The sequence below is a fragment of the Salmo trutta genome, chromosome 2, assembly GCF_901001165.1.
Source record: "Salmo trutta chromosome 2, fSalTru1.1, whole genome shotgun sequence".
NCBI classification, from domain to species: domain Eukaryota; kingdom Metazoa; phylum Chordata; class Actinopteri; order Salmoniformes; family Salmonidae; genus Salmo; species Salmo trutta.
Genome location: NC_042958.1, coordinates 25,757,049 through 25,777,711, shown reverse-complemented (window position 1 = coordinate 25,777,711; position 20,663 = coordinate 25,757,049). Strand labels below are relative to the sequence as shown.

Sequence of the window (20,663 nt, the reverse complement as noted above, 5' to 3'; positions counted from 1 at the left end):
AATGATTTTAACAAATATGTCTGTGGGTTTTAAAGTGGAGACCTAGCTATGTAACTCTTACTCAGTTTGAATGGATTAAATTAAAGCCAATCCTTGGTGTGAAAATGTCAGTTTAAATGAGGGACTGATTAGGATTTTCCAGAGGGCTGTAGACTTGGGGTTAAAAAGGAATTTAGAGTTTAATGGTATAAGGTGTTGACAGTAATTTCAACTAATGGCTACCTTTCTAACCAAAGCCTTGATACACACTGAACAATGGATGCCATGATTATATCCCCAGCAATAAGAGTGTCTCTGGCTGATTTTGTGATGTCAAATACATGTCTGTTTTTAACATTGGCAATAAGTACCCTCAAATAAGGTACAGACGTCATCCTCACAAGTCAGTTTACCCGTTTCACTGTTTCTCAGTGGAATAGTTTGAACATTGTGTCTTCATCAAACTCCTCCCAGGCCTTGTGTGTTTGTCTGTGTGTGTCCGAAATGGCACCCTATTTCCTTTATAGTGCACTACTTTTGACCAGAGCCTATAGGGTAGTGCACTATATTGTGAATGGGGTGCCAAATGGGACTCACTCTATGTCTGTTCTGTTAGTTAAGTGGTGTTTTATTTATAACGCATAAACACTTAATTGTCTCTTTAAGCAGACATATGCTGTAAGAGCAACAGTTGGCATTAAAGCTGAGCTCTTGTGTTCCTGGGAGGAAAACATAAACGTAATGAACACAAGAGACATAAAAACCTAATGACAAACACTTCTCAGTTCCCGGCTGTGCCAAAACCACAGCCAGTCACATTCATTTGAGTGAATGATTGATGGATCAACAAGCCAGTCAGAGGACCACGGAACAGAGGCCTTTGTTTCAATGAGCCAAGTCCCAGAATGTTCTAGTGTGCATCGTGATTCACCCCTCCATGACGGGACACAGCCTATAGAGCTCGCCAGCTTGTAGTCCTAAAAACACGGAAATTAGTTTGCATTTTCTACCTCTTATTGGTTGACTATTCCAATGAGGGAAAGAATGGGGCTTTGGAATAAACATGCGAGAATAAGGTCTGAGGTTAACACAGGCTTAGGATATATTATATATTCTGTTCTATGAGGACATATCAGAATTATGAAACATTTATGTGCTTGTTTTGATTACATAAATGCTTCAAGATTATCTCCTCGAACAAAATGTGTAAGATCTCCTAAGCCTGTGTTTACCACAGACCTTGTTTTCGGCGTTTATCCAAAAACCCTATTAATTTCCCTATAGGCTTTGGCCAACGAGCCATGGCAGAGTTAGCCTCCGTTAGTGCCTACAAAAATGTGCCATTACTGTTGCTCTCTATGTAGCTACAGGAAACCTCCATCTTAGAGAAAGGGCTTTCAACCAAAGTGTTACATCTCTCACCCATTGCTTTCCCTTATCTGCTTGTCTTGGCCTTGGTGCAGCTAAACTCAAGTGAACACTTCAAGTGATATTTATTTTGTCTGTGCAAAATAATGCAGAACTGTCAGTGGCATTGGCTTAGAGGAAAGTGAAACAGTGTAACGTTGAAAGCCACTAAGCTCTTCAGTACGGGCCATTCTACTGCCATTATTTGTCTATGGAGATTGCATGGCGGTGTGATCGATTTTTCTATACCTATCAGCAATGGGTGTGGCTGAAATAGACACATTCATTCATTTGAAAGGGTGTCCACATACTTTTGTGTATATATAGTGTGATGGACATCCACAAATTAATACATATCATACGAAACGTAACATATCATATTAAATGATGTATTCCGGATTTATGTACAGAATAATACGAAATGCTCTGAGACCAGGTTGGATTCTTGCGTCTTTCACATGCAGGGCATTCATTGCTTTCCCTTATCTGCTTGCCTTGGCCTTGTTGCAGCTAAACTCAAGTGACTTTTCTTTTCTGAGTCCATTGTCTGTGTAAGATAATGTAGAAGTGTCAGTGACATTGGCTTAGAGTAAGGTGAGACCCCAACCTTATGTATGGACCATTGGAGTTCAATTGCATGAATGTGAAAATCTAAAAATATTCAACTGGGCCAAAAAAACAGGGGCTTTATTGGGTATCTTGTAGGTTTAGAAATAGTGTTGAAAGGAGGAACCACTATACATGTTAATGTCAGGGGGGATATGTTGACCTTTAAAGGTGAGTCTTAAAGGTCATAGGTCATACCAGAAGCAGGTAAAGTGAGTTACTTTCAGAAGGGGCATTGCTTCTTAAGCAAATAAACTGACCAAAACCTTAATTAAAGTTATTATATGAGAGAGACTCATTCATAGCGTGTTTGCACAAACGATTTGCAAAAGTTCTTCACCCCCATTAAATGAAAATAAACACAAATAAACGATAATTACATGGGTCTCTAAACCTGCATATAGGTTTTGCTGCTTAGTCATGTACAGGGAATCACTACCTTGGATAAACCCGAAAAGGACACACACAGCTCAAGAGCTCAGCAGTTCTGACTCAGGCAGAATGGCCTTAAAGGGGAAATCTGGGATTCAAACAACAGCAAAGTGGTCTCCTGGTTTCAATTTCAAAAAATGTAGGTACCAATTACAGATTGCCCCTTTAAAAAGCGACAACTTGTGCAATTACAGTAAATGAAAGGGTTCATCAGTGGTAATCAGTGGTAGGCTATCTATAAAAGCACATTTTTCCTGAACGCCTCACCGCAAATTAGGCCTAACAGAGAACTCTTTAGATATGCTATTTCAATTAATTGATCTGTTTTTCTTCAGCAGGGCTGCAATGGTGACCTTGTAAAAAAGAAAGGAGCATCTTAGGTCACCTAAAAATAGTGTTTCCAAAAGTGATAAAGGTTTAAGTTATATTTCAGCATATTTCTTTTTTTTTCTTAAAAGGACCAAAAAAGTACTTAAAAGTACTTTTAAACTTGGTTAAGCCTAGTCCTAAACTATACTCAAAACATAAGCACTCATCTGGAGGATTGTGAGTAAAATGGAAAATGCTCAACAAGAGGTGATGTCTGGAACAATCCATGTCAAGGCCATGATTGTAAATAACCTAGCGTTTTACGTGGGTAAAATCACTGGGGAAGCCAGGAAAAAAAGGCATATTACAACCTATGTGTTGTGATAATTACGTTGTTTGCTCTATAATCTGTTAGTTCATATGCCTTGTGACCGTGATACAGAGGCCTAAAGACAGCGACAATAAGAAGACACAGTGGCAGAATAAATTCAACCACAACTTTGTTTCATTACAAAACCAGAGAGCAACATCTGTCCGGTGAAGTCCACAAAGCATAGGCCTTATTGCATGTAACAAACATGACCTACAGCATGGTCGAGCAAGTTAATGTTTCCGACATTTTCAGAACACTGAACAACTATTGATTTAGAACCACAGAGAGTTCCCGCAAGTCACAAAGATAACAGGAGCTGCTCCACTATTCCAGCACCATTTCAACTTCAACATTTCAATATCCTCAAATCACCTCTGCTTAGTCTAATACAATGACAACAAAAATATACACTACATGACCAAAAGTATGTGGACATCTGCTCGTCGAACATCTCATTCCAAAAGCATGGGCATTAATATGGAGTTGGTCCCCTCTTTGCTGCTATAACAGCCTCCACTCTTCTGGGAAGGCTTTCCACTAGATGTTGGAACATTGCTGCAGGCCTTGCTTCCATTCAGCCACAAGAGCATTAGAGAGGTCGGGCACTGATGTTGGGCAATTAGGCCTGGCTCGCAGTCGGCATTCCAATTCATCCCGAAGGTGTTCGATGGGGTTGAGGTCAGGGCTCTGTGCAGGCCAGTCAAGTTATTCCACACCAACCTCGACAAATCATTTCTGTATGGACCTCGCTTTGAGCACGGTGCATTGTCATGGTAAAACAGGAAAGGGGTTTCCCCGAACTGTTACCAAAAAGTTAGAAGCACAGAATCTAAGGGGCCTAGCCCAAACCATGAAAAACAGCCCCAGACCATTATTCCTCTTCCACCAAACTTTACAATTGCCACTATGAACTGGGGCAGTTAGCATTCTCCTGGCATCCGCCAAACCCAGATTTGTCCGTCAGACTGCCAGATGAAGCGTGATTCATCAATCCAGAGAACACATTTCCACTACACCAGAGTACAATTGTGGCAAGCTTTACACCACTCGAGCCAAAGCTTGGCATTGCGCATGGTGATCTTAGGCTTATGTGCAGCTGCTCGGCCATGGAAACCCATTTCATGAAGCTCCCGATGAACAGTTATTGTGCTGACATTGCTTCCAGAGGCAGTTTGGAACTTGGTAGTGAGTGTTGCAACCGAGGACAGACGATTTTTACGCGCTTCAGCACTCGGCGGTCCCGTTCTGTGAGCTTGTGTGGCCTACCACTTCGCGGCTGAGCCATTGTTGCTCCTAGACGTTTCCACTTCATAATAACAGCACTCACAGTTGACCGGGGCAGCTCTAGCAGGGCAGACATTTTACAAACTGACTTGTTGGAAAGTCACTGAGCTCTTCAGTGCGGGCCATTCTACTGACAATCTTTGTCCATGGAGATTGCATGGCTGTGTGCTTAATGTTATACACCTGTCAGCAATGGGTGTGGCTGAAATAGCCAAATCCAATCATTTGAAAGGGTGTCCACATACTTTTGGCCATGTAGTGTACCAAAAAAATTATTTATTCCAATCAACGTAAGCTAAATATGATGTGGCTGTCCATGGTTTTGATTTCTGTGTTTGTGTGTGTACGTGCTTGCGCGTTCGCGCAAGTAGGAAAAAGATGTTGGCTCACCCTACTTGTAAAGAAACGCCAATACCATCCTCCTCTCTTTCATGTTGCTGAAACGTCTATCACTCTGTCATACAGTACACTTTTATTTTTTGTTGTCCTAGGCTACATGTCTAAAATGCTTGCTCGCTAGCCTAACTTCCTTTCATGGGCAACATTAGCTAGTTAACATTAGCCTTCTACATCTACTGTAGCTACATATTGAACTTCCATCCTGTCAGGCCAGGGGCATAATGTAGTAATTAATGGTTGGATCAGACTCACCATTATAATCATTGGCCAGTACGGATGATTAAGTCCAAATCTCTATCTCCATCCATGGCTAATTTAGGAAAGGGTCAATTTTAGCAAGCTAGCTAGCCACCGGAGGACAACAACACAATGAGATGCAACAATTCAATGTGTTTCTGTCATTGAGGTATGCTCTCGATTTGATAGGAGTGATGCCAAATCCAAACTGGCTTCCCTTAACCCTTTTTTTTGGGTGCGTCAGGACCATTCACAGTTGAGCTCACTCAGTTTAGCTCAACGCTGATTGCCTATTATTTTATACGTTTTTTCATCAAGGTAGGGAGGCCAAATGCTCGCCACATCCCTTGCATTCAATGCTATGGGCGGCAACAATGTCATACTCTTTTGAACCAGACAGCATCAGATAGATGGCCTACACATACAGAGACAGAGGGGCGCTGTTTCGCTTGCTCGGATCCTTTCTCTTGTGAGATACTTCAGCCTATTGCGAATTGAAGGGAAATGATGAAACACAGAGAAAGTTAAATTATGTAGGTTTTTTTTCTATTTTTCTTGGTAATTTTTGGGGGGAAGCCTAGCATCCCTTGGCATCCAGGAATACACGCCAATGTGTTTTACAAGCTCCAGATGAGTGCAATCTATGACTAAACACACGAGCACCTGCACAGAGTCAATTGACCAAGCCAGGGAAACGTTTTTCGGTGAGAATGTGTTGCATCAGGTCAGACTACTCCGCGCTACTTTCTCAAGAAAAACGCGCACACAATGAAGCAAGCATCTAACTGACATACAAAGTAAAGCACCGAAAAGTGGTATCGTGCAATAGCAGACAGATGGAAAAAGTCCAGACGCAAACGAGCAGTGAAACGCTGCAGCGCTGTATCCCTGATGCGTGCCGCGGAACAGGCATAGAGTATTAACTTTATGTTCGCAGGCTGGGGCTCTGTGCTAGGAAACATGAGAAGGGTGACATATTCAGTTTCTCGGGCTGAGAATCGGAGGCCACTGAATAAAGCAGAAAGGCGACCGCGGTTCGTGTGGTTTTAGCTCAGGAACTTAGAACGGGAACATGTGAGCAGGGAATGGACAACTGGAAGCAGGATTACAAACTACACAGAGAAGCAGGCGGGCTGCCGTACAGGTAACTGAGAATGAGACAGCGTTTGATGGGGGTTTCTGATGTGTGACTACAATGGCAAAACTACTGCCTTAACTTTAAAGCGCATAATGCCTCACATGGGATATATCTGTCAACATTGTTCCACGCTGATGGCACAGTATATCCCGTGACTGGAGTTATGATCATGTTATGACATATTTTGCGGTATGACAGTAGGCTACTGTAACTATAGCTAAATCATAAACATTACCGTTTTGAATCAAATAGAAGAAGAAAAAAAACAACTATAGACGAAATATTTTGTCTGTCAGAAAGTGCGCTCAATTGCACCTCTGACATTTCTGTCGAAGCTCTAGAGATTTCATGGCAACATGCAGTGGTGTGGAATGCATGATATATATTTTTGAATCGGGGGAATAATGGTGTTGAAATCACATTATGCACGAATGAGCCCGTGCGACTGTGAACCCATGTAGCTAATCTGATGGACCGTATTTTGTCTCAATGTCATTGTTGTCAATCTACAGTAGTAGCCTAGTGAGTAAAATATGAAAATATCACTCACAGGGATGCATGGTACCGCACCGCGCTGCAGACTGGGATGTGTTTTATTCAGATTGCATGAACTTCATAGTGATCTTTGAGTATAGTCAAGAGCACTTGGTAGAAATCACCCTTCTGCCTTTGTGGTTTCAATCAGGCTTTCGCTTGGTGCGTAAATTGATCCACCATATGAGGAATTAGTATAAAATACAATGAATGCACCTTTGATTTTGGCGCATCATCATAATTACAAAATCATAAACTCGACTTTAGCAAATGATGTATATCTGAATCTGTTAACCCCAGCTGCATGACTTTCTAATCTCCGTTTTCTACTCGTTTTACAGGAGACTCACCGGGACACGGGGGCAGCAGCAGCTTCAATAAGAAGTCAAGTGCAACACTTTCGAGAAGACAGACAGACTTTTACGCAACAGATCATACGGAGGAATACCGAACCAAAGATGAATACGATTGTGTTTAACAAATTGAGTAACCAGGTCCTCTTCGATGAGAAGGCGAAGGAGGCCGAGAGGAGCAGTAGAAATTATTTAGAGGTAATAGATGGACAGCATCCGGACCTTCATCCAGACCTGCTATCAAGCAATCATCAAGTTATCAAAGACAACAACGGCATCAGACACAGGAGGTAGGCTATGTCACTCATTCAAACCTAAAAAAACGAACCAGACAACAAAACTTGCAACAGTGTTTCCAGTTTTCAATTATTGCAATTTGGTTTGCATTGTATAGTCCTATCTGGGTAAGGGGCGCAACTGAAGACGGAGTGATACAGACTGTGTAAAAGGTGTAAAAAGTTGATGCTGCAAATTGAAATTGTGCATATGAGTTTCTTAGATTATGGTGACCAAGTGTGCATGGTGCGTAAGTATGCATTTATAATGCAAGTCGTAGGCTTTTTGAAAGCAATGTCATTTGATAATATTTTGGATATGTTCTAAAGCAATAATCTCAATTATAAATTCAGACAAAAGGTTGTCTAAAAAATCTAAGGAAAATATGACAATATCATTGCACCGAATGCAGCCAAAATATTAACCAAATTAGGAGGTTTTACATGCATATTTCATTTTTCCAGCAGTGCAATATGATCTTATTGTTTTAGGGAAATTGCAGGAAATGTATATTTACTATTGCAACCTGGTTTGCATTTTAGTGTTGATATTCACATAAAATCTACAGATGAATCAATCAACTGAAATTGTATTGGTCACATACACGTTTGCATGTTATCACGGGTGTAGCGAAATGCTTGCGCATCTAGCTCCGACAGTGCAGTAATATCTAGCAAGTAATATCTAACAGTTTCACAACATATACCCAATACACACACATCTAAGTAAGGAATGGAATTAAGAATATCTAGGCCGTCCGTGTTCAGTGGCATGTTTAAAACACGTCTTATTCTGTTTCTAATAGCCTATATAAATGTGCACTTGCTTCAACTCTGTGGTCTAGTAGTCAATATTGGCATTTACATGTTTTAAGACGGCGAGTAAAAAAGGAATCATGTCAGAACCCCTGATTGACCCGTGTACTGTTACAATGGAATCAACGCGCATTTTGTACAGACAGTACAGTAGTCTCATATATGGGTGGATGGGCACCGGCATCGGATGGAACGGCAGGTAACCTAGTGGTCAGAGCGTTGGGCCAGTAACCGACAGGTTGGGAGATCGAATCCCCGAGCTGACAAGTTAAAAATCTGTCCATCCTGAACAAGGCTGTTTATTGGCCGTCGTTGTAAATAAGGATTTGCCTAAATAAATAACATGTTTTTTTTTCAATAAAAAATCCATTCAAGCAAACACCATTCAAGCAAACACGAATCCATTCAAGCAAACATCTTACACACCGACGGTGTCCATCTGCGCTGGGGTTATTGAACTACAGTACCTCTGTGTGTAAGGAGAGGATAACACAATGACTGTGAGGTGCCGCTTCCAGAGGAATAGCATTACTAATTAACAATATTCAAATAAATACGAGGTGTGTGTCGCCAAAAATTCAGTAGAGGGGAGTAAAATGTTCTTTAGGTTGTTCATACAGATCTAGATTACAAGGAAAATATTTGTAGAACATGAACCTTACTTTAGGCAGACTTGAGGTTAGGAGAAAATATGTTACATCTGCAGTGAAGCTTCGGAGAAATAAGACAAAGCAGGAATATCGCAGCGCCATAGTGACATCTACAGGTTTAAAAGACATAGGCAGGACATTACAAGTATCAGGAACAAATTGATCTCATTTGGAATTCCTTTAATGATCAATGTCTGAGAATTTGCTGTTACCAAAATACATATTGCTCAATGTGCTGGGTTGAAACACGCCATTGCGTGTTGGTGAGTAGACTTGACAGCACTACTGCACCACACCGAGCATAAAAGTTAGTCCTACTTTGAGGCACATCTCCCGTGGGTGTAAAATTGAATGTTATTATTTGTTTCATTGCGACGTTTTCGTGCGTTGAGGAGAAAACAAGCAACCAATAAAACGCTTCTCTGCCCCCAGCTTAATTATAGCACACTTTGGTGACAAAATTACATAGGTCTACTTTCCAACGGTCATTTTACGTGTCATGACTCAGGATAGCCATTCTTCTTCAAGTAAGGTTATAAAATGAACGGAACATCCACTTTAGTCACACTTAGAACATCCACTTTAGTTAGATACCATTACATTTGGTCGTGTGTAAATAAACAACTATATTCTCTGTCCATTTTCTGGGATGAAGTGCACCACCACTCTTCCCTGAACTCGATCACGTCACTTGTTTTTAGGGTTTTCTTCCCCCAAAGGTATTTTTTGCACCCAAATGCATTAAGATGTATATGAAATTAAATTGTTGCTAATGATAGCCTCTTCCTTTATCATTGTTTTTCAAATAAAGTTGAATGATATGTCTTTAATTGATTAGTCAAATAGTATTTTGGCCTATATTTAAAAAAAAAGAAGGTTATCCTAGGAACCTAAAAATGACAAACTGGAGGAACTTTTTATGTTTCATATATTCATTATGATTAATAATAGTATTAATAACAAAAATGCTATTAACAATAATAATAAAAACAACATTGAGTGGCAAACTTGTAAAGTCACACTTCACACGTTTAATTTTTATTTATTTATTAACTTTACATCTGAAGTCAAAATAAATATGCAGTCAATAAATCAATAAAGACCTTCAGTACATTGTCAGCCATTGACGGATGTTGATATTGCTCATATGCATGTCCATCTTGTCTTCACAGGGTGCATATCTTCTCAACAACCTATAGGCATCGTTAAAGTGCAGGCCGCTTAGCTAAGCTCAATGTTATTCATTTGTGTTGACCAATAGCATCAGTGTCCCATTGCCTTCCAAAACACGTTATATTCTCTAAAACTATTATCCCTCAAGTAGTCCATGTATGCACAATGAATGAAGCCCTTAATTAGATCTAGACTAAATGTAATCATATTGTGGAATTAGTCTTGAATAATAACAAGTGTAAAAGTTGTGCGTCACTGATCAGGTCTTGGTCAACAGTTTTGTACAAATGGAAAATACTTTGTACAAATGGAAAGAGAAAAAATGATTTCCACATGTTACCAACATTTTTCATTATAGCAATGTTTTAATATTTTCTCTAAATTCACTATTGTTTCATTATGTCAATTTCTTATAGGCCTACAGTCTGCAACCTTGACAACTACGTTATGAAAACAAAATCTGAAAAGTATGTACTACTATTCCCCATAAATTCACATCAAGAATATATTTTTTTCTATGTAGGTTTGTTTTAGAATTACATTTTTGTATGTGCATGGGCCTCAATTCAATTTTTAGGCTTATTTTCTCTAGAGCAATGAGTGACACAGTTGTTGCTCTCTCTCTCTCTCTCTCTCTCTCTCTCTCTCTCGTGCAGGGGTCGTCAGAACGGTGGAAAGGTGCGACACAAGCGCCAGGCTCTACAGGACATGGCTCGGCCTCTGAAGCAGTGGCTCTACAAACACAGGGACAACCCATACCCCACTAAGACAGAGAAAATCCTGCTAGCCCTCAGCTCTCAAATGACCTTGGTCCAGGTATTTCTTTTCTCTTATTTAAAATATTTCAGGATTTCAGGAAAGTTCCATTAGAACAACCGTTTAACCACAATGTCATTTATAATCTGATTGTTGTTGAGATGATATTGCATTGAAATTAAAATACGTATATAGATAAATCATTATAATAGTGAAAAGGCCTCATTACAATGAAGCCTACATCATTCTAGTGTACCTACATTTTAATTTGTCACAGAATTCATTCTGTATGAATTCTCCATCTCTATTTAACCTTCTGGTTTTCATTATGGACAACATTGACCTTGGCATCATCTCCTCCATGTTATAGCCTACTTGTCTTTGTAAATAGCCAGCTTGTACTTAGGTGGCCTTTTAGTTTTGTGAGTCATAGAGCATGGTGTTCCTCTAGATTACTGGGTTTTCATCATAAAGTGACAAACCCCAGAGAGAGCGACAGAGAGAGACAGAGAGAGAGAGAGACCGAGAGAGAGAGACCGAGAGAGAGAGACCGAGAGAGAGAGACCGAGAGAGAGCGACAGAGAGAGAGAGACCGAGAGAGAGAGAGACCGAGAGAGAGCGACAGAGAGAGACAGACAGACATTGAGACAGACAGTGAGACAGACAATGAGACAGACAGACAGCGAGACAGATAGACAGTGAGACAGACAGACAGTGAGACAGACAGTGAGACAGACAGTGAGACAGACAGTGAGACAGACAGACAGACAGACAGTGAGACAGAAAGACAGACAGACAGACAGACAGACAGACAGACAGACAGACAGACAGACAGACAGAGATACAAAAAGAGAGAGCAGCAACAGTAGGCTACAACTGTCAGACGTTGAGCTGAGCTCCTCCCTACAGTATGTTCTGTCTGACATGGGACTATGCTGCTATGTCATCTGGACACAACACAATGTCATTAATATGAGAGAGAGAGAGAGAGAGAGAGAGAAAGAGAGAGAGAGAGAGATGGGAAGGTAGAGAGAGAGAGAGAGAGAGATGGGAAGGTAGAGAGAGAGGTCTGTCTCTGCGTCAGTTGCCTAATCTGTTTTTAATTTTGGTTCTAATGAAGCCATTTGTTTTCGGAGTGTGAGCACATCACAGAAGAATGCTTTGCATGGAACACACACACACACACACACACACACACACACACACACACACACACACACACACACACACACACACAGGCCCACCTCACCACACACCCCATATGGGGGGGGGGGGGGTGAAAGGTCATGCTATTTTCACTCTGTCTGTGACCTGTCTGTATGCCACAGGGCAGGAACCAGGAACAAGGTGATGAACCATGTGGTGGCATAACACTGTGTTTGATGTCTGTGGTGGAACCCCGGCACTGTGACTGTGGGTGCGTCCAAAAAGGCCACCTTATCCCTACATACTGCATTACTTCTGACCAGAGCCTAATGGGCCCTGGCCAAACGTAGTGCACTATATAGGGGAATAGGGTGCTATTTGGGATATAAGCCCAAGCGATCCACCCATCCATCCTCCCCCAGTCTCAGTCTTAGTGACAGACATCTTTTCTTGCAGGCTCATTATCAAGCCGCCTCAGACCTCTCTACTCTCTAAGTGCTCTCTCAGTCTCTCTCAGCCCTCTCCAAGCCACATGTGGATGCTTCAGCTTAGGCCCCTGGTGTGACGTGTCCTCGGCCAGAGACAAAGGGACGTGGGACTTTATTCGTTAACGAGAAACATGATACTGAAACATAGGAAAGATCAGAAAATAAGTACTCTAGCATACTGCCGGTCTAACTCTTTCATAAGTCGCTTGAAGTGTATTGAGCATGAAAAGTTATTCCAGTAGAACTTGTAATGGTCTCTGGTTCTTGTGGAATGAAGAAGGCAGGGTTGAGTATCATTTTATTGCATTCAAAAAAGTCTTATTAGAAAGAGTTTGGTGGAATCCAGAATAAGCACATAGGACTGGGTATGTTGGGTTGGAAATAACTTAATGAATCGTTACATTTGCTGGGCCTGTCTAGCGTTTAGGGGTGTTAAATGGTTGTGAATGGCATTTTGAAAGCCTTTGATATGGACTACAGGGCTATAGAGGACTAGACTAGATGAATGTTGCAGTGTTTTCTTGCTGATTTTCTCGATCCATTTCCCCTGCGTGTCTGGGATGTCTCAGAGACTTCTGCTTCTGCGGTATTATGGGTATCGGGGTCTGCCGTGTTGCAACCCGACTCTGTCTCTCCGCCTCTCTCGTACCCGGGGTAAGGCCTGCCGGAGGGAGGGAGGGACAGCAGACATTTTCCTACAGGATAGTCTTTGTTTTGTCATGGATGTGGAGGTGTTTTGAATCCAAACAATAACATCGATTTCTATTTTTCTTCCCTTTTCTCTTCCCTGTTCTTCTCTCTCTCTCTCTCGCGCGCGCTCTCTCTAACTCTCCTTGTACTTTGCTCTCTCTCTTTGATTCTCTGTCTGTCTCGGTTCCTCTCTTTCTCCTCTCTCCCTCTCTCTCTCTCTCTGTTTTTTCTCTCACTTTCTCTCTCTTACTTACTTTTGCACTCTCGCTTGCTTTCCCTCCCTCCCTCCCTCCCTCCCTCCCTCCCTCAGGTGTCTAACTGGTTTGCCAACGCCAGGCGGAGGCTGAAGAACACAGTGAGACAGCCAGATCTGAGCTGGGCGCTGCGCATCAAACTCTACAACAAATACGTCCAGGGAAACGCAGAGAGACTGAGTGTCAGCAGCGATGATACCTGCTCAGAAGGTAGGCTAACCCTCTCCTCGCCGCCAACCTGTCGTATTACAACATCGTATGTCTATCTCGTGAAGATATAACCCTCAATGTCAGTGCCCACTTATCACATATCTCATATCATCTCTCTACCTGGGAAAACGAGCTCAGCCAAACACAACCATTTCCATCCTCCTTACTACTGCCTCGTATCCGACAGCTCCAGCACCGAAGTAGGATCCCGTTATGCAGGGACATGCACTGCCATTTATAAATGGCCTGTCTGTGGCTGTGTCTCAAATTGCACCCTATTCCCTATGCAGTGCGCTACTTTTGACCAGGGCCCATCTCATTTGGGACGCACACCGCGTGTCCTGGTAGAAAGACGCTGACGCTCAGAAGCTGTGACACACTGTCATTAAGACACCCTACGGGACTAGCAGGGCTGAAGACTAGCTTCCCCTTCAGATCCCAGCCTGCAATTGGTAATGAGAGGCTCTGTCATACGTGTATTTATTTATCTCTCTCTCTCTCTCTCTCTCTCTCTCTCTCTCTCTCTCTCTCTCTCTCTCTCTCTCTCTCTCTCTCTCTCTCTCTCTCTCTCTCTCCTCTCTCTCTCTCTCTCTCTCTCTCCTCTCTCTCTCTCTCTCTCTCTCTCTCTCTCTCTCCTCTCCTCTCTCTCTCCTCTCTCTCTCTCTCTCTCTCTCTCTCTCTCCTCTCTCTCTCTCTCTCTCTCTCTCTCTCTCTCTCTCTCTCTCTCTCTCTCTCTCTCTCTCTCTCTCTCTCTCTCTCTCTCTCTCTCTCTCTCTCTCTCTCTCTCTCTCTCTCTCTCTCTCTCTCTCTCTCTCTCTCTCTCTCTCTCTCTCTCTCTCTCAGCTCTTTTCTGTGACACAGAAGAACACCCATGTACTGTGGTGTCACTCAGTCTTTTAAGCCCTAATTAGGTTTGTTGAGGAGGAGAGACACAGTGTGGGCAGGGTGGAATGTCTTTATTTTGCAGTCTTCAGTTTGCATGGCGTTGTAATAAATTGTTTATATAGGGCTCTGGTCAAAAGTAGTGCACTATATAGCCATTTGGGATGCACGTACTGTTGCTCCAGGAGTTAGTGATGTGACTGAGGAGACGTTACAGTGACCCTGTAACCACTCAGTCTCACTGTCAGGATCTCACTGTTAGACACGTCACCTCAGTGTCAGCGGGGTTGCCGTGGCAACGCCTCAACAGGAAGGGGTCAGACTGAGGGAGGTTAAAGGTCATCTGTAGCTCAGGTTTATGTCCATGAAAGAGATGTCTCAGGCTTAAAAAAAGGAACCTGAGGATTTCAACATCATTTTCAGATGTACGATGTACACCTCGAATATACACCTGAAACATCTACCTCGGGAAGCAGGGGAAGGAAAGCAAATATGTTCATGTGTTTCTGATATAAGCTATAATTATAATTTTACCCAGACTGAATCAAAACTCAGACCTGCCCAAATCATTTTCAGTGGCGCTCTCTTGATTTCCCCCATCCCGAGAGGGGATCTGTTTTTCAGCACCATGTTATATTTCTGTATTTTTTTTCATCAGGTGGGGGCCAATATTTTAATTCAATCTCGGCTGCAAAGAGCTCCCTGGAAATTATTTATTTCTGAAAAGGATAACAGCAATGTGCTTTTGATAGAGAGGAAATGGTCTACCATCCGTCATGGTTTGGTAATGCCTTGGTCTTAAGCTGACGGCTGAGGTCTTCACTGTAGCTGGTTGAAGCCCTGCCAACTGGAGGGCGTACAGACAGAGGAACTAAATGTGTTTTTCATTGATTTCGCTCTTCGTTGTCTGGATTCTCCCTGGTGGCGCTCCCTGGTGTTGCAGACGGGGACAACCCTCAGCGTATGCAGACGAGCGGTGGCGAGTTCAGCAAGCCCATGTACCAGAGCGTCATCAAGAAAGAGGGTGCCACCATGATGGGGACGGGGCTCCGAGCCGCTGACGCCGCCTCATTGGCCGAGGACTACGTGACTCCGCCTCCTAAGTACAAGAGCAGCTTGCTTCACCGGTACCTTAACGACTCGCTGAGACACGTGATGGTGGCCAACGGCGTCATGGACGCCAGGAAGAGGAACCACTCGGGATCCTTCAGCTCCAACGAGTATGACGACGATCTCCTCTCCCCGTCGTCCTCAGAAACCGAGGCAAACTTTGTTTATCGAGCTGGTAAGAATCCTACATTCCTTCTCACATTCTTTCCTTAATATTTAGCTGCTGCCTCTCTCTTTTTCTCTTTTTCTGTCCCCATCCGCACATTTTGGTTTTAATTCCCCTGCCCTCAGGCCCATCTGGCCCGTTCGTTGTGAGGAAGACGTTCTTGGGCGCCGGGACGGTGTTCCATTGCTGTTCCACTCCCTGTTGTCTTGTTTCAACAGCCTGGTTATGGTTTTCCCCTTATAGAAAAACAATATGATTTCATTTTTTGCACATGTGAAACTATGTGTTTTGGGGAACACTCCACGTGATGATGTCATATAACCTTTCACGTGGGTTACATTTTTCACACGTGAATATTTTTCACACTTGAGATTTCCCAGGTGATGCCCTGCAAAACAAAAATGAGTCATTAGTATGCACACACAAACATACAGATGTCCCTGGAACATCACGCAGTCACAGCGTTTTTAACGTACATGATTACATTGTGTATGTTTATTTATACAGTAAGTATTATTCAACATGTTCTCATCTGGGATTTGAACTCACAACCTCTTGGTTCACGGCATTCCGATCTTCCTGCTACGCCACCATGACCGATTTCACCTGTATTCCTACACTTTAGACTTAAATAAAGTAAATCTCAGCTTTGTTAAAAAATACACTCAAGAAAAACGATTCCATTTATCACGGTGATTCAGGAGTAACATTAAAACATATTAATATGCCTCGTCAACATTAAACAACTATACAGAAAACCTTCAAATTGTTGAAATAAGTCAATTAAATCAATAATGAGAGAATAGTCAGATTAACTGTTAATAAAACAGCAGTGCAGATGGTACTATTTTGCTAAGAGCAGAGATGTATTATAGGTAATGAATGTTTAGAGGACCTCTACAGACTTTGTGACGCAGCAGAAAGATCAGTGTTCCCCAAATCCAGAGGGTGTGAGTTCAAATCCAAGGTGGGGTCATATTGAAAAGCTAATACTAAGTGATAATATCATATTGTCATTGATTAAGAAAACCCATAAACCATTTGTGGTATTTTTACATGTGAAATAGCTGTTTTCACATGTTGTGCTAAAACTTTCACATGTGAAAATCGAACTCTCACGTGTTGGGTTGCATTTTCACAAGTGAAAAACTTTTGCATCCCCATGTTGTCACATTTACTTCACATGAGATCAGGTTTTCACATGCTCAATTTTGTGGTTTCATGGTATCACATGTTGAAATTTTGCATCCCCATGTCACATTTATTTTTTCATGTGTAGTTTCATGTTATCACGCTGCTTTCACATTTTGTCATGTTATCACAACTTCACATATGATCCCATGCAATCACAAGAGATCACATGCACTCCCTGTTCTCACACTCTTCTTTCATTTCAGACGTGGGAAAGTTAATAAGGTACTTGTGGCTACTGAAATGGACCTCCTAGGTAGCTGTAGGATATGATTTTCCTTTTATTCTAAGCTATCTCTCTGTTCACCATGCACCTGCAAACAGATAGCTCTGATGTGGGAGTGCCTTTTAGTATGTTGGGTATGGGGTAACAGAATATTCACTTTTAAAAGTGAGATTTTCACTGGACGGTTACTTTAAGTCCATGTTGCAAATTGCACCCTATTCCCTACTTAGTTTGGGACCTTACCTAAGTCTAATATACCGCTCTCTATGTGTTCTGTTCACACCAACAGAGATAGCCTGGCCTCGCCCTCTCTTAGGTTTGCCTCCTAATGTCAAGTACACTGTGGAATTCCCCCTAACTCCCCCTCTCCCCTCTAACTGGGTTTTAGGGTTTAACACTAGAGACACAACAAGACCATGTGTAACATGCTCATACTGACTACTGTTTGGCATGAGAGAGAGAGAACCGGGCAGACGTGTGTGTGTGTGTGTGTGCCAGCGCGTGTGATCGTGAGCAGGGGCTCAGTGCAAATAAAACAAAAACCCAAGCTGAAGTAATACAAACCAGTGGCGAGGTGGATAAACGAACAAGTGTGCGTGGGAGTATTCCTCTTGGCATATGCATTTATCACAGTGCAGTCCCTTAACCCCTGGTTTTGGTGCCTGTGGGTTGGCCTTGGATATCAGAACGGCTGTTTGTGCTGCGTGTTATGAAGGGTTCATGGTGTCATGGCGTTTCAGCCACAGCTTGCAGGTGCTGTTACCAATCAGACCTAATCTCACTGCATGGAGTTCTGACAGTTCTTCTTTAGTTCGAGAACAACTGGGCCTTTGTTCCAAAGAAGACGTCATAACTGATAATAATGTTTTCACTATTCTGTGTATACAGTTCAGTATTAAAAAGTGCCTGTAGGGAATTCGGATTGAGGTGGAGGAGTGGGAGATGGGGGGGGGGGGGCTAAACGTGTTTTGCGTTATCTCTGTGCGAAGGAACGGAGAGGAGTTTGAAGTGATGTATAAGCCGGATAAGGGAGGCTGTCCAATGAAACAGTCCACCGATCACCTCTGTTACAATCTTCTGCCCCGATCAGATCCTTAACTCCCTGACCCGTAACATCTCTGTCTTTCACTAAGTCACCTGCTGAGCACGTCAGTCACCAGCCAGATGCAGACCGAGATAGACCGAGAGAGAGATAGGGACCGACAGACAGAGTGGCTTAGCTTAGGCTTCATCACAGACACCCCAATCCACCCTCCCTCCCACCCAACGATTTAATAAGAAAAATAGTAAGAAGGAATAATTTACCTGGCCCGCATAATGTTTTAATAGAAAGTAACTATTTTATCTCCATGGTAAATATAATGTCGTCTCCCTCTTGGGTTTCTGGGCTGGCCAGCCAGACATTATTGTGAACGGTTTCTCTTTTGTTACATGCGAGAAGAGAAGGGAACTTGAATCCTGACACACGGAAAGTTCCCGGAGGCTTGGTCTCAGGGGAATTTTCACGCGAACACCTGCTAGCCCCTCTTCATTAGTGAGTGAGTGAGTGAGAGTGAGAGAGAGAGAGAAATAGCTGTTATTGTTTGGATTCAAAACAACTCCTCAAGTTAAGCTCCAGTTTGCATAATTTCCTCTGGAGATTTTCTCCCCTGTCTGAATATTCCAGATATTTTTGTAGTGAAAGAATTCCTCAACTTTTTGACAATTACAGTGTCTGAAATTTCAGGCCCGAGCTGAGCTTCCCGGGCCGTAGGTGTGTTTGTGCGTCAAACCTAGGCTGTAGGAGATGGAGAGAATGAACTCTCTTGAGTTCTTGGCACTGGCACTGGCACATTCCTTATAAGCCCCTACCTCTGCTTCACTTCTGATTCGCGTAAGCCAAAGTGCCGTGCCCACCGATTGGGATCCCATTGGATAAATGTCCATTAATGGGACAATTGGTGGATGTCTGGCATCAGCCCTGGGTTTTATCTATGACTTCAGAGAGCAGCCGAACGTGGCAGGAGATGGTGAGTGTAGATTTACTCTGACAGCGTTCCAAATGACACCCTATTCCCTACACCCTGGCCTATTCCCTATGGGCTCTGATCAAAAGTAGTGCACTCCATAGATAATAGGGTGCCATTTGGGACGCACATTTACTTTGTCCCGCACTTAGTGGAAAAACCAATAGCCTTTTTTTTTTTTTTGCTTGACGATACAAAATAAAAGATCTCTGTAAAACCCTGTTGGTAATATTATTGAAAACAAGGAGCAGTAGAATTCCAATGCACATGCCAGGGGTTTCATGCCAAATTACCCTTTAATGGCATATTAAATGGCATGAATCTAGCTGAATGTTTTTCTTTTTGCTCACTACCAGATTTTGCCCTGTCCGGTATGATATAGATCATTATATGGCAAATAATTCTCAACGTTTCTGTGAAAGGGGAGAGTGAGAGATCTGGGGTAGAGATTTTTCAGAGGTTTGACAGTGGTACATTTTCTCAGGTTCTGTTCTGCTTCAGTCTAATGTACTGTACAACTAAGCACATATGATAAATCCCCAACATTTTACTTCATTTGTGCTTACTTACTTTTTTTCACTCGTTGGTCACATTAAGGTAATGGTGGCCTTTTTTTGTTATTTACTAAACACTTGGTTTGTTTAGCCAAGTTTCCTAAAAATGAGCTTTTATAGGTTCTGTTTTAGATTAGATAAGTGGATCGATCAAGAAGAATAAAATGGGAAATTACTGTCTATTTTAATACCATGACAGCATTTAACTACTAAATAGTGATAAATATGTTTTATGTGTTTGCGATATTTCAGAGGGCCAAAACGTCGCAGTAATTTGGAGAAGAACACACTTTTTCCATTCTCCCATTTTCTCAGACAGATAGGTTGCTCAAGACGTTTCCAGGACACCCAACGCGTTAAGATTCAAGCTCACCTGTATTTTATAGCATTAAAGTGACTTGTTACAAATGCTAGCAGGCAACATTTAACGATTACGAAATATGTTAAATGAAAACAGTAGTGTTTGACAGGACCCCGGGGACTCATAGAGGTTTGTTGAATTAGGTCACAGCAATGCAAGACAGTTATTCAATCCAGGAGAATTGTACTGTAGTCTATGTGTGTACGCTGTTTAAAAATCTGTTTAAAAGGCACTTATAAATCCCATCTCCCTAAATGGAAAGGGTTAGTAGTTTAGTAGCTTAGCTACCAGCCGACACGGGAGGTGCTTTAGAATGATGACAGAGAGAGTGTGTCCACCATCTGTAATGTTTACTGTTTCACACGGTTTCGGTTATATCAGGAAAGAAAAAGAAAAGGTCTTGAACATTATCAGTGGAGGTGGTCAGCTTTTCATCTAGTCTAATGAGCTATAGTACTGTATATGCAGTTTGAATCCTCCATTCCTCTCAGCTCGTTTATAAAATAAGCAAAGTACTGTAATGCTTTATACAGCAGCAGTACAATTCCGTTGAACGGGTGGAAAGTGGGAAACATTGGATTTTAAAAAAGAGAAATGTCACGGAACGTAGCATTCGTGGAGTGATGGGAGAATATGTCATTTAGATGACACTAGCGTT

At 42.2% G+C, this 20,663-nt stretch overlaps 1 protein-coding gene across 2 annotated transcripts in view; it reads left to right on the top strand.

Annotated features, from left to right (window-relative positions):
* Nucleotides 1-5,693: 5,693 nt before the first annotated feature.
* LOC115153782 (homeobox protein Mohawk-like) overlaps nucleotides 5,694-20,663 on the top strand; it is a 32,580-nt gene continuing 17,610 nt past the window's right edge. The window contains exons 1-6 of one of the 2 annotated variants that reach the window (XM_029699360.1): nucleotides 5,694-6,170; nucleotides 7,040-7,341; nucleotides 10,382-10,432; nucleotides 10,622-10,781; nucleotides 13,356-13,509; nucleotides 15,335-15,676. In XM_029699360.1, the coding sequence (XP_029555220.1) occupies nucleotides 7,157-7,341; nucleotides 10,382-10,432; nucleotides 10,622-10,781; nucleotides 13,356-13,509; nucleotides 15,335-15,676 (892 nt within the window). In that variant the 5' untranslated portion in view covers nucleotides 5,694-6,170; nucleotides 7,040-7,156. The remainder of the gene's footprint in view (nucleotides 6,171-7,039; nucleotides 7,342-10,381; nucleotides 10,433-10,621; nucleotides 10,782-13,355; nucleotides 13,510-15,334; nucleotides 15,677-20,663) is intronic. The other variant, XM_029699368.1, reaches the window with a different exon arrangement.